Here is a 14,218-nt window from a genome sequence, read left to right as displayed (position 1 = left end):
GGCCTTGCCTCAAATCCTTCATGCCCAAACTATCACCACGTCACTTGGGGTTTACAAGGGGGCGATACACAGAAATTCTGTAAATAGCAGCTGGAACCTGGTACCTCCAGTACACACCCGTGACCACCAGCGTGTCCACGCTGGTTACCCACCACCACAAGCTTTAGGGCAAGTCCACAGCCTCCCCCCACATCTGAAGCCCCACAAGTAAGATCCTCGTCACCTCTAGCCTCGGCACCCATGCTCACTGGATGCCCCGGCCCAAGGATCTTTATTCCTCACTGTCGCAGCCCCACAGGCCTGCCTGTGCTTTGCTTTCTATGTTTCCTCTGCCGAAGTGCTCAGCAGCAGAGCCAGCACCTTTGCCAACCCGACACACCCACCAGCGTATGGTAAGGTCCGTGGGAGCTCTGCATCCCCAAGCCCCTGGCATTCCAGCCGTGAGTGACAGATGAGTGGCAGACCTCGGCTCACTGGCAGAGCCAAGGTCTCGGGCCACTCTCCCGCTGGCTGTCCCAGGCAGGTGGAATGGGGTGTCTTGGTGCACCCCAGGATAGAGCTAAGAGCAGGGTAAGGAGAGAAGATCAGACTCCTCCCGGTCAGAGCTGCAGGGCGGTCACGAGCAGCCCATCACCTGGAAGAGGCAAGCAGGTATGGGACAGGGTGGGGACTGATAAGGATCACCTCTTTCAAGCACGGGGGTCTCCCCACTCAGCATCAGGAGGAGGACGGCTATGTGAAGCCAAGGTTGGCTTCTGGCTACATCAGGACTGGCGGTCAGACTTGGAGGACCTCGGCCAGGGAATGAAGCAGGAGGACAGGGACTTTGCCAGCGGCAAGGACCACTGAGGAGAGTGGTCCAAGTGCCCAGGGGCTGGCCCAGTCTCTCCCCCTTACGTGAGGGGGCGGTTTTCAAAGGGGTGGACCTTCTGGTGTCCATAACACCTCCCAGGGCTTAACCTTCCCCTTGTCCTATCACTATGGAAACCAAAAATTTCCTTCCAGGGTCCCCATAGTAAAAGACCTTATCTCCATGGGGACCCCACAATTCCACATCAGCTCCCCAGCTGCCATAACAACTCCAGGAATTACCAGCCTTTCCCCCAACCCTGGGCTCTGTACTACTCCCCATACACTCAGTCCCGTCCTCTTCAGTTGCCCTGATAATGAAGGCAGGGAGGAGAAATCCCTGGTTGCCCTATGAGGTCTGGAGGGGCCCAAGCACCACGGAGGCTATTCCACCTTCCTTTCTCCCATTCCAATAAGAGAAACTGAGGCAAAGGAAGGACTATGACCCAGCTAAGGTCCCAGAAGGAGCAGAGGGCCTGACAACATTCCCATGAGGCCAATGGACAGAACTCATGTCAAGGGTGAGTGACCAGGGACGGGGAGGCAGAGCAAGGTCAACTCCAGCTTTGACCTGAGCTCCCTGGAACCGAGTCCTCAACAGCAAAATTGGAGAGTTCAACCTGGACTCCCCACCTATAACCTGAATGTTTGTCCTGTCCTGACCTTTGCGACCTTGAGTGCCTGTCAACTCTTGTGCCCCCTAGTGTTCCCTTTCACTGGGGGGCTTTTGAGGGACACCACTGTTCCATAGGAAAAGGGGCCACTCATTTGCATGTTACTTTGCATCACCTTTACATGCCGCCCAACTACCAGCTTTTTGGGTGTGGTTTCCAGTCCCCTTATCCTCTCGCCCCCTTCCTATGCTCCCTGGAGAAAGCCTGGTGGGTTGAGTCCTCTGGATATGCCCCCACCAGTCCCTAGGCCTCTCCCTCACTCCTGACAACTTGCCTCTCGAATTTCCCACTGTCACCTTCTTGTTCCTTCTGTTCCTGTCCCCTCAGCCCTCAAGGCCCAAATTCAGCCTCCTCTGGCATGACTTCCCTGATTGGTCTCTGCTGTGGCTCTCTCTTCTGTCCAGCCATTTAGCTGGACGCAGGGAGCACCTACTAAGCGTGAGGTGCTGGAGAGCCACAGGGTAGCAAGCACGGTCAGTGTTCAAATGACCTTGGTACAACCCTGCCTTGGTTTCCCCACTAGGGCCCTAAGGGACTCAGGCTGAATGATGACCAAGGGCACTGTGGCCCTCCCATCGTTCAGTAGCCACCCACAGCCCCTCCCCCACTCATGGCTCCCAGTTGAGCAGGGCACACAGAGGTAGGAGGTGGGTAGGTCTGAACCTGGGGTCTGTAGCGGAAAGGAAGGGCAGAAAAGGGGTTGTTCCCCAGGGCAGGCCAAGACCCACAACTGGGGAAACAGGTTTGCCACCTGATGTCAGCTCTCACTGCTGAGGGAGAGGCACAGGTGTTGGGGAACCTTCAGGCTGAGTAGCTGGCCAACTCTGGGGTCTCTTATATCCTTTATCAGTCCAACCCTTACCTTATCTCATCCCCACCCCCAAGCATACACACAACGGGTCCCTAGCAGGGCTCTGAGTGGAACAGCCACCGCTCCCCAGGAGCCAGCACTGGGGTGGGGACAGTGTTCCGGGAGGAGAGCAGCACCACGCAGGCAGGAAGGTGATGCAGAGCTTCCTCTCCCCAGCAGCCCGCCCCGCCTGACTCCTGGTTCACACTCACATCCTGGATTTGTTTGCCAGGCCCCGGGCTGCCCACTGCCTGTCCAGGCAGCCAAGGCTACAACCGGCCAACCAACCTGTGCCCCGTACCTGTCCTGCAAGGTGAGGAGCCAAGGGTGGGGAGGGAGAGGGGACTCAGCACGGATGAGTGCTAAACACCTTCTGAGGAGATGGGGGGCTGACCATTTGCAGAGCTCATTTAGAAGGGGTAGCGGGAGGCAAACATGCTGGAGGTACGGTCCTGGGAGACTACCGGACACCCTCCCCCAGCAGCATGCCATCCAGCCTGCAGACCTACCAGTAACATCCCGCAGACCCATCACCTGGTTCAAGGCCCCTTCACCTGTGACCAGGTGAAGAAACTGAGGACCAAGAACCTGCCCAAAGGCACAGGGGCAATCAGAGGCATGAGAGCCAGAGGCAGCTTTCCTTCCAAATCTGCTCCTTCACAAAGACCAACCCTTGGAGATGGAGGTAGGGGCTGTGGTGAGAAGACCCCATGGGGCCAGGGAAGCAAGAGGCCTGGACCAGCCATTCTTGCGAGCCCTCTGCACGTCTGAGCCCAGGCCACCTCTGAGGCAGAGGGCTGTGCCAAACTTACAGATAGGGAAGCCCAGAGATGTAACTAGCTTGCCCCGGGTCACTGCAAATAAGGACTCTACGCACTGCCTCCTGCCAGTGACCTGGACCTCGCACCCAGTGGACGCAAGAAGCTGTGGCTCTTATGGCCTGGATTCCAGGTCCCTGGGGCCCCAGACCCGGACTGCAGTCCTGGGAGACAGTCGGCCAGCCTCTTCACAGAGGGCCAGCTGATCTGAGCATGTACTTCCCCCCGGTGATGAGATCAGAGGGACACAATAGTCCATTGTGCCCAGGGCACACCTGAGCCAGGAGCACGATGCCAGGCAGGTGCAGGGAGGGAGGCTGGTGCTGGGTGAAGGGGAGGGAGAGTTACCTGAGGTTCCTTTCTGCTGTGGATGCAGGAGGAAAGTGGGCTGTGTGTGTGTGAGACAGAGTTTGGGGGACACTTGGTTCTCAGCTCTGGCAGGACACCTGGGTCAGTCCTTCCCTTCACCTTCTGAGGCCACCTGAGGTGGTCTCTGAGCGCTCAGGAGAAAAGGGCCTCCACCTCTTTCAAACATCCCTCCTAGCGCACCCTCCGACACCCACGCTCTGCATCCAAGGCAAATCTGTTCTGATGACTGGACCCCCGCCCAGCCTCCAGGAGTGGGGTGGGGCCGCCTGGGGTCAGGGAGGAGCTCAAAACTGCAGGTTCTCTGGGGAAGGGGCGGGGGACTGTATCTGAGCTGACTTAAGTAGGACGTAGTAGGGAAGCTCCCTATATATCCTCAACCCACTCAGACCCGCTGGCCAGACCACCCAACGGGCCGCGCCCACAGGAGGGGAAGCCCAAATACAAACTAAGTCTCCCTGCCTCTCCCGACCCGACCAGTCTCTCATGGTGGTACAGGGGCTCAGTTTCCCCATCTGTAAAAGAGAAGTGCCGGCCGTCTTGGTCCAAGCCCCTCTCCAATACGAATCAGGTTGCGCGGTCCCCACCCAAGATTTTCCCGTGAAGTGCGCGACCGCGAGGATCGTCCTCCCCCCACCCTACCCCCCGGTATAAGTGCCAGAGGCAACGGCGGGCTGGGGGCGCACACGTGCGCGGAGCCCGAGCACACTAAGCGCGCGCGCACCTACGCGTCCCCGGTGGCGCGGGGCGCAGGTGCAGCAGGCGCGGGGCGCGTGGAGCTGGGGGCACTGCGGGGCGGGGCGGCCTCACCTGCGCGTAGTAGAGCAGCCACAACTCGTAGAGCCGCTCCGAGGCGGCCATGGCCCGGCCCGGCTCCGGCCCTGCTGCGCGCCACCTGCCGCCGCTGCCGCCTCCTCCGCGCCGCCCGCCGGTCGCCCTCGGCCAGGCCCATGGGCGGAGGGCGTCACTCCGGGGCGGAGCGGCGCGGTACTACTGGGGTAAGTAGTACTGGCCCCCGCTGCGCTGAGCCACCTAAGTCTGCACGCTCCTCCTCCTCCCGGCCGGCCGCCGCCCGGCTTCCTGCACTTCGCCGCCGCCACCGTCGCCCCTCCTCTCCTGGGACCGAGCAAAGGGCGGGGAGCCCTGCGGGAGGAGGAGCCTGAGGTCAGGGCGGCCCGGGAGGCAGCCCCGCAGCCCCGCCCTCCGCAGTTCTCGCCCCGACTAGTGCCTTCGGAACGGCCAATCTGAGCCTCCCGGACGAGTGTGGTGTCAGGGATTCCAGACTTACCCTGCGCCTCGATCCGCTCGGGGTGCCGCCCGCCTGGCTGGAATTGGCACCATTCGTGCAGGGGACAGGCTCGCGGGTCGGGGGGAAGGAGATGCGGGCCGCGGGCCGCGGGCCACGGCCGATGTCCACACGGTCCTTCAAGTAAAGATAACAATAACCATGACAACCACTTGTAGAGCTTACCACGTGCCAGGTGCTGGTCTAAGCGCTTTAGGGGGAGACCTACTGTTTGTGGAGCAGGAGATCAGAGAGCAGCAGAACAAGCCTTAACTACCTCGCGGGGAGCATTGCCCTCCATCTGTCGTGCAGATCCCTGGGATATTTAGGCAATCCTCACCGGTCCCCTCCCCCAGGAAGCCTTCCTAGATGCTCTGGTAAAGGCACCCTCCACCTCTGGTCCAAAACATGCTTCACATATTTTGTTATGTTTTCTTTAACTTCAAGAGGTTAGAGGCCACAGGATACCTTATGCCTGTTTTACAGAAGGAGAAACTAAGGCCCAGACGGTCCAAATGAGGACTACCTGGGCAGCCAGGGAGAGCATGGACAGGGACGGAGACCTGACTGACTCTTTGCTGGATCACTGCCACCATCACCCCTGGGCCCCCTTCTCTCGGTCCCCCTCAACCACCCTCTTCCAGATGGCCTGGGAGGTGAGGGGCCCCCTGGTGTTGGGCAGGGGTCAGGCCCTTTGTTGGGACTGGGGGAAGTTTGTGGGGCCCAGAGAGGTACCATCAGATGTAGGAATTGACCAGTCTGGAGCCCTCTAGACCTTGGGTGACGAAGAGAAGATAGACTGTCCCCGTTCCCATCCTGTTCCGGTTCTCCTGGGTTCCTGGGCAGCCTCTCCATTCTGGCCTTTTCTCCTGCCTCATCCATCCTACCACTGAGCTGACATTTCCTGAGCACTTGCTACCTGCATACCAGGTACCACTGGCATACCAGGCTCTGGGGGGGCACCCAACCTGATGCGGGGAGAAGGCACCAAAAGGCCCAGGTTAGTGAGGTCAAGAAGGTCGTTTCAGGGGAGCAGGATGGGGGCCTGTGGCAAAGGGGCCCTCATCTCCCCAGGTGAGAGGGAATGTGGCTTTAGGGACCCCGACATGCTGTCAGAAGATTTTGACTTCAGCCGAAGGGGTCTCTCATTTGTCAGGGCATGCTGATTAATGCAGGAAAGAAGACTCTGGCAGCATCTGCTGCGGAGCAGGGCACCTGGTGCCCATCTGGCACAGTCGAGGCCAAACCAACTCTCAGCTTAGTTCTCAGGAACAAAGCTCAGGGCATTCCTTGGGGTCCACTGGGCCCAGGTTGGGGTTTGCTCTTCTCCAGGTTAGGTGGTCTGACCCTGGGTACTTTGCCATTCCAGGGGGATTGGAGGCAGGAGGGGATCATCCATGAACTTGAAGGGAAATGCCGTCTATTCAAACCTTGCAATGCACAGGCTTTGTCTGGTCGAGAGCGGGCAAAGGGCCTAGGGTCCCACGTACATCCAGGGAGCCGCTGATAGTGAACACGAAGGGAGAGGTAGATGTTGTTAGGCCAGGGTTGAAGTGACGAATCAGAGGTGACTTCTTGAAGGCATTCGAGCCTTGAAGAATCAGAACAAATGGACAAAATTTGGGTCAGCACATTCCACGTGACCGGCATGGAGTGAGAGCGGTGGTTAGCGCTTAAGCAAAAAACAGAGCGATCTATGCGCTCTACCTTCCTTCATTCAGGTCTGATTCCACTTGATGCTTTCTCACTGATTGGCGTTGGACGCATCAAGCCTTAGAGCCTTTTTCTTTACCCGCCCCCTATCGGCTAGGAGAGTTATAAGGCAGAGAGAGGGCGGGCCCTTCTATAGCAACCCAGCATTGATTGGCTATCAGGACTTCCTGTTCTCCCATTCTCGTCCCTGGATTGGCTGTGAGAGTCATCTACTCATTGAGCCTGCGCGATGCAAGACGAGAGAAGGGCAACATGGCCGCTGCTGCGGCCGGTGTGGGCCGGCTAGAGGAAGAGGCGTTGCGGCGAAAGGAACGGCTGAAGGCCCTACGGGAGAAAACCGGGCGCAAGGTGAGGAATGCAGGGTGAGGGCCGTGGCTGAGGTAACCAGCGTTCGGATCCGGAACAGGGACAAGAGGGCAGGGGACTACTAGGAAAAGGTAGCTGCCGAGGGCACGCATGCGCGCGCGGCTGGAGCATGCGTGAAGAATCGGCGCCCGCCCACCAAGTCCGGTGCTGGCGGGCGGCGGACTCTGCCCGCGCTGGTGCGGTCTTCGCGCATGCGCGTGGGCCGCGGGGCAGTGGTCCTCCCTTCGCAGGCCCTTTGGCGCTTCCCTGGTGTTTCCCCCGTGGGTCTCCAGGACTGCTTACTGTTTCAGATGCGCGTTGGTTTCGGCGTGATTGGTTTGCGTCTGACCGCGCTGAGTCTTCCGTTGCCCCATGACCCAGTCACTTTCATGAAAGTGCAATTTCATGAGTCTGGCAGATCTCCCCGTGCCCGGCAGCTAGCCTTGGGCGGGCCAGTACGGAACTGCTCCGGGCGCCCTGCTGGCATCGTTGAGTGTAAGAATCCAAAAGGAAAGGCTTACTTCCAGGTCAGGACGGACCTCAGGGAAAGAGGAGGGGGCTTAGTTTCTTCCCGGTCTGTTTCTCTGGGGATGGATCTCTTAGGCTGTTACTGTGTTTCCCCGGAAATAAGACCTGGCCGGACCATCAGCTCTAATGCATCTTTGGGAGCAAAAATTAATGTAAGACCTGGTCTTATTTTACTATAAGACCGAGTGTTATCAAACAATATAAGACCGGGTCTTATGTTAATTTTTGCTCCAAAAGACGCATTAGAGCTGATTGTCCGGCCAGGTCTTATTTTCGGGGAAACATGGCAGTTGCCATACTTGGAAGTTTTTTTTTTTTCCCTTGTTCTTGCTTGACACCGAATGGTCTGATTCCATTTCTATCTGCTTTATTCATCTTTCCGAAGTAATTGAGAAAAACTAACTGAAGTTCACTACCTACGTGCCAGCTCTGGCCCTGTCACTTGGGGCTGTGGGAGTTGGAACAAAGAAAGCGCCTCATCTCCTTGAGCCCCTGTTTTTCATGTCAGTGTTAACAACCCCTGCACATTCATTCTCACTGGATTATTTTGAGGTCTAACAAGATAACCTGTATGCAAAGGTCCTAGAGACTGCAGAGGGTGGAAGTTGGTTCTGTTGCTGTTGGGTGGGCAAAAATTCTGCCCTCAACTCTACAAAATACAACAGATGTTAAATATCTAGGCCTGCGAGGGATGGGGGGAAACACGGACTCCACTTTCCAACTTTGACCAAGTTTGAAAAATCAGGCGGGTCAGGCTGGCCTTTACCTTTCTGCACGGCTGGCTGGTATCCTGTGAGAAAGCGAAAGGAGAAGTAATAGAGAGATAAAGCTAGCCAGATTGGCTTCCGCTTTTGTTGGCGACTTGTCCCGGCAAACCGCCTGGCCTGGGGAAGCCCTAGCCTCAGCCGTTCAACAGTGGCTAGTTAACCTGCCCTGCTGGCTTGGGTTTAAAGCCCAGATTACTGGGACTGGGTTTGAGATCAGAATACAAAGGACAATGTTGCAGCTGTGTGGCCGGTGGCCTAGGAAGGAAGCCCCAGGCCATCAGGAGAACTGACCTGTAAAGGGGGAGTCTCGCAGTGGGTTAAAAATAAGGCCTGATCGTTTTTTGATTTTTTTAAACTTTTTGTTTTTTTTATTGTGGTAGAACATACATCACATAAAATCGGCCATTTAAAATGTACAGTTCAATGGCATTAAGTGCATTCACAATGTTAGGTAACAACCACTCTGTTTCCAGAATTTTTTCATCATCCCAAATGGAAACCGTCCTCATTAAACACTAACTCCCAATTCCCCCTCTTACCCAGCGTCTGGCAAACACCATTCTACTTTCTGTATCTATGAATTTGACTAATTTAGGTATCATACATAAGTAGAATCCAATAGTATTTGTCCCTCTCTTTCTTGCTTATTTCACTCAGCATAATGTCTTCAAGGTTCATCCATGTTGTAGCATGTGCCAAAATTTAATTCCTTTTTAATGCTGAATAGTATTCCATTGTATAAACAGTTGACCCTTGGACAACGTCAGTTAGGGCCCCTAACCCACTCCCCCCAGTCAAAAATCTGTACATCTTAAGCCACTCCTTTTTGTGCATGGGTTCTTAACCATGGATTTTTAACCACGGATAAAAAATACTGTTTTTGATCCGAAAATACTGTTGGTTGAATCGCGGGTGCGAAGTCCAGGATACCAAGGGCAGACTCTATTGAAAAAAAATCCACACATAAGTGGACCTGCACAGTTCAAACCCATGTTCGAGGGTCAACAAACAGTATACGACATTTTGTTTATCCATTCATCTTGGGTTGTTTCTAGCTTTGGGCTGTTGTGAGTAATAAATATATCAATATCTGTTTCAGTCCCTATTTTTAATTCTTTTGGGTATATACTCAGAAGTGGAATTTGGGGATTACATAGTAATTCTATGTTTAGCTTTTTAAGGAACCTCCATAGTGTTTTCCATAGCAGCTGCATCTTTTCCGAGCAGCAGGGCACAAGAATTCCAGTTTTTCCACATCCTTATCAACACTTGTTATTTTCTGTTTTATTGATTATAGCCATCCTAATGGGTGTGAAATGGTATCACATTGTGGTTTTGATTTGCATTTCCCTGACGAATAGTGATGTTAAGCATTGTCTCGTGCACCTATGGCCATTGTGTACCTTTGGAGAAATGTCTATTCAGTTCCTTTGCCCATTTTTTGGATTGGATTTTGTTGTTGTTGAGTTGTAGTAGTTCTTAGTATATTCTGGATGTTAACCCCTTATCAGATGTGATTTGCAAATATTTTTCCCATTCCCAAGGTTGTTTTTTCACTTTCTTGATAATGTGCTTTGATGCAGAAAGTTTTTAATTTTGATGAAATTCAATTTATTTTTCTTTTGATCCGGATTTTGATGTCATACCTAATGAACTATTATCAAATCCAAGATCGTGAAGCTTTTCCCCTATGTTTTTTTCTAAGTTTTATAATTTTAAGTCTTACGTTAGGTCTTTGATGCATTCTGATTCAATTCTTGTATATGTTATGTTAATGTGTTCTCTTGCATGTGAATATCCAGCTTTTCCAGTACCGTATGTTGAAAAGACTACTTTTCCTATTAAATGGTTTTGGCACCCTTGCTGAAATCATTTGACCACATGTGAGGGTTTATTTCTGGGCTCTCTATTCTGTTCCATTTGTCTATATGTCTGCCCTTATGCCAGTACTACATTGTTTTGGTTATTGTAGCTTTGTAGTAAATTTTGATCAGGAAGTGAGTCCTACAACTTAGTTCTCTTTCAAGATTGTTCTGGCTGTTCAGGATCCCTTGAGATGCCATATGAATTTTGGGATGGATTACCTATTTGTGCAAAAAACACCGTTGAGATTTTGATAGGCTTGCATTGAATTTGTAGATAATTTTGGGTGGTATTGCCATCCTAACAATATGTGAGTCTTCCAGCCCATGAGCATGGGATGTTTTCCCATTTACTTAAGTCTCCAGTTTCTTTCAGCTATTTTCTCTAGTTTTTATTGTACAAATCTTTAGCCTCCTTGGTTAAATTTCTTCCTAAGTATTTTATGCTTTTGGTGTGCTGTTGTAAATGGGATTGTTTTCTTAATTTCCTTTTCAGTTTGTTAATTGTTAGTGTGTAAAAATGCAACTGATTTTTTTCTATGGCTTTTGTATCTTGGAACTTTGCTGAATTTATTAGTTCTAACAATTTTTGTGGACTCTGGGGTTTTCTGAAAAATCATGTCATCTGTGAACAGAGATAATGTTACTTCCTCTATTCCAATTTGGTTGCCTTTTGTTTCTTTTTCTTGCCTAATTGCTCTGGTTAGAATTTTCAGTAACATGTTGAATAGAAGGGGTGAAAACAGACATCCTCGTTCCTGATGGTACAGGAAAAGCTTTCATTCTTTTACCATTGAGAGTGATGTTCACTGTGGGTTTTTCAAATATGGCCTTTATCATGTTGACAAAATTTCTTTCTATTTATAGTTTGTTGAGTGTTTTTATCATGAAAGGGAGTTGAATTTTGTCAAATGCTTTTTCTCTGTCAATTGAGGTGATCGTGTGGTTCCACCCCCTTTCTATTGTATTATATTGATTGTTGTGTGTTGGACCATCCTTGTATTCCAGGAATAAATTCCACTCGATGATGGTGTATAGACTTTTCTTTTTTTTTTTAAGGAGGGCTCAGTGGCCCATGTGGGGATCGAACCCGCAATCTTGGTGTTATCAGCACCACGCTCTAACCAACTGAACTAACCTGCCACCCCTGTATAAACCTTTTAATATGCTGCTGAATTTAGTTTGCAAGTATGTTATTGAGAATTTTTGCATCAGTGTTCATGAGGTATATAGGTCTGTAGTTTTCTTGTAGTGTTTTGGCTTTGGGATCAGGGCAATGCTGACCTTATGAAATAAGGTAGGAAGTATTCCCTCCTATTTAATTTTTTGGAAGATTTTGAGAAGGATTGGTGTTAATTATTTCTTTTTCTTTTTTTTTTTTAAAGAGACTGGCCTATTTAGATAGTAAGCTTCATTTTTCTTTTTTTTTTTTTTTAAAGATTTTATTGGGGAAGGGGAACAGGACTTTATTGGGGAACAGTGTGTACTTCCAGGCCTTTTTTCCAAGTCAAGTTGTTGTCCTTTCAGTCTTAGTTGTGGAGGGCGCAGCTCAGTTCCAGGTCCAGTTGCTGTTGCTAGTTGCAGGGGGCGCAGCCCACCAACCTTTGTGGGAGTCGAACCGGCAACCTTGTGGTAGAGAGGAAGCGCTCCAATCAACTGAGCCATCCGGGAGCTCAGTGGCAGCTCACCTCAAAATGCCGTGTTCAATCTTAGTCGCAGGGGGCACAACCCACCATCCCTTACGGGACTTGAGGAATTGAACTGGCAACCTTGTGGTTGAGAGCCCACTGGCCCATGTGGGAATCAAACCGGCAGCCTTAGGAGTTAGGAGCATGGAGCTCCAACCGCCTGAGCCACCGGGCCGCCCCGGTGTTAATTATTTCTTAAATGTTTGGTAGAATTCACCAGTGAAGCCATTTAGCCCTGGGCTTTTCTTTGTTGGAGGTTTTTGATAACTTATTGAGTCTCATTATTAATTATAGGTCTGTTCCAATTTTTATTTCTTCGTGAGTCTGTTTAGGTACATTGTGTTTCCAGGAACTTTTCCATTTCTTCTAGGTTATCCAGTTGTTGGCATACTGATTGCTACTTTAATTGGGGTTAATCTTCATAGTTCTGGCTTCAGAAAGCTCTTGGCTGTGAACTCATTTTTGAAAAATGTGCATTCAGAAGTCGCTTGGCTTCTCTCTTGGAATGGAGAGCTCATTGGCCTATAGAGTTTCCTTGTGTTCTTTTCAATTAACGAGAGTTATTGTGAAGCTCCATTCTTGACTCCATTGGAAGCTTTTACCTTTCCTGGAATGCTTTTCTTTCCAGGAGCTCCTAATTTTTCCACTTTGTCTGGTCTTGTTTCTGCTTAGAAAGGGGGAGTTAGAATTTGTTGTTAACTCTTCAGTTGTCAGGCTGTGGTGTCAACGGCGGATCAGTGGCAGGTGATAAAGTGTTTTGTCTTGGTTCAAAATGGGTTATTGGAGCCGGTAATTCATTTCTTCCACAGATGTATACTGAGCCCCAGTCATTCCGGCACTGGAGGCCCAGCGGTGAGTGAACAAAGCAGAAGTTTCTGCCCCGAGAAGCTTCCGTTTGGCTAGAGAGACGTAGTCAAGCACGTACGTCTAGTGTTAGATGGAGATGCTGCTAGGCAGGAAAGGAAAGAAGGAAAGAGTTGGGGAGTACATAGTACTCCTGCTTTTCTCTGTAGTCCTAATGCTTTAATTAATTTTCTTTATTAAAGACAACAGCGTTTTGAGATTTAACATGGTAAGGATACCAGCTGCCTGGCTTATCTTATCTGGTCTTGATGACAACCCCGAGAAGGAAGGAGGGTTAATTTATAGGTGGCATCACAGACCTATAAACGTGGTGGTTTGCCCAAGGTGACATCACTAGGAGGTATCCCAGGTGAGTGTTAGGGGCCGGAGGACCCGTGAGAACAGGTGGTGACTCTCTATGACCTGGACTGGTTGCCCAGAAGCACGTGAAGGTTGAGAAACTTCACTGTATATTTTCTGATACCTTTTAGGTTTTACAAATTACCTGCTCAAAAAAAAGTAGTGGAAAAAGTTTTGGCCCCACGTCTAAGCTGCCCCCTCATAGGGGCCTGAACCCCCTGCTCCCCAGTTCTGGCCCTCCGTGCCACTGGTGAGGATGGATGGAGCCTTAGTTGCCACAGTTCCTTTTATTGTATTTGTTTTTATTATGGTAAAATATATATAACGTAAAACATGCCATTTAACCATTTTTCAGGGGCAGTAAGTATACTCAGTGTTGCACAACCATCACCACTATTTCCAAAACTTTTTCATCACCCCGAACAGAACTTCTGTATCCATTGAGCAATAACTCCCCACTCCTCTCTTAACCCAGCCTCTTGAAACCTCCAGTCTATTTTCTCTCTATGACTTTGCCTAATCTCATATAAGTAAAATTTTACAATATTTGCCCTTTTATGTTTGGTTTATTTCACTTAGCGTAAGCATAACTTCTCAAGGTTCACCCACATTCTAGCACGGAATGGAATTTCATTCCTTTGTAAGGCTGAATAATTTTCCACTGTGTGTATATACCACACTTTGTTTCACCCCTCATCTGTTGATGGCCACCTTTTGGGTATTGTGACTAATGCTGCCATTGATGAGTTGGTGTACTTATTGGTGTGTGAGTGTCTGTTTGAGTCCCTGTTTTCAATTCTTTGAGATTTATATCTAAGGAGTGGCATGTCTGGGTCATATTCTATGTTTAACTTTTTGAGAAAATGCCAAACTGCCACAGTGGCTATACCATTTTCCACGATCACCAGCAATGCATGAGGGTTCCAGTATTTCTACATTCTTACTCTTATTTGCCTTAAAAAAAAAAAATTCTAGCTATCCTCCTGGTTGTGAAGTGGTATCTCATTGTGGTTTTGATTTACATTTTCCTAATGATTAGTGCTGTTGAGCATTTTTTCATGTGCTTATTGGCCATGTGTATACAGTTTTTGGAGAAATATCTGTTCATGTTTTTTGCCTATTATTTAATTGGGTTATTTATTTAGTCTTTCTGTTGAGTTGTAGTTGAGTTCTTTTTTTTTTTTAGTTTATTGGGGTGACAATTGTTAGTAAAGTTATATAGATTTCAGGTGTACAATTCTGTATTATATCATCTATAAATCCCATTGTG

At 50.2% G+C, this 14,218-nt stretch overlaps 2 protein-coding genes across 2 annotated transcripts in view; one reads left to right on the top strand and one right to left on the bottom strand.

Annotated features, from left to right (window-relative positions):
• Nucleotides 1–4,635, bottom strand: part of NBEAL2 (neurobeachin like 2) — a 28,447-nt gene extending 23,812 nt beyond the window's left edge. The window contains exon 1 of the mRNA XM_081072710.1: nucleotides 4,368–4,635. Coding sequence (XP_080928836.1) covers nucleotides 4,368–4,418 — 51 coding nt within the window. The 5' untranslated portion in view covers nucleotides 4,419–4,635. The remainder of the gene's footprint in view (nucleotides 1–4,367) is intronic.
• Nucleotides 4,636–6,779: 2,144 nt separating this feature from the next.
• Nucleotides 6,780–14,218, top strand: part of CCDC12 (coiled-coil domain containing 12) — a 53,503-nt gene continuing 46,064 nt past the window's right edge. Inside the window, exon 1 of the mRNA XM_081072709.1 lies at nucleotides 6,780–6,903. Coding sequence (XP_080928835.1) covers nucleotides 6,808–6,903 — 96 coding nt within the window. The 5' untranslated portion in view covers nucleotides 6,780–6,807. The remainder of the gene's footprint in view (nucleotides 6,904–14,218) is intronic.

This window comes from Rhinolophus hipposideros (genome assembly GCF_964194185.1).
Source record: "Rhinolophus hipposideros genome assembly, chromosome: 14".
NCBI lineage: Eukaryota > Metazoa > Chordata > Mammalia > Chiroptera > Rhinolophidae > Rhinolophus > Rhinolophus hipposideros.
Note: the sequence above shows the minus strand (reverse complement) of the source record. Positions and strands in the feature narration are given on the sequence as shown.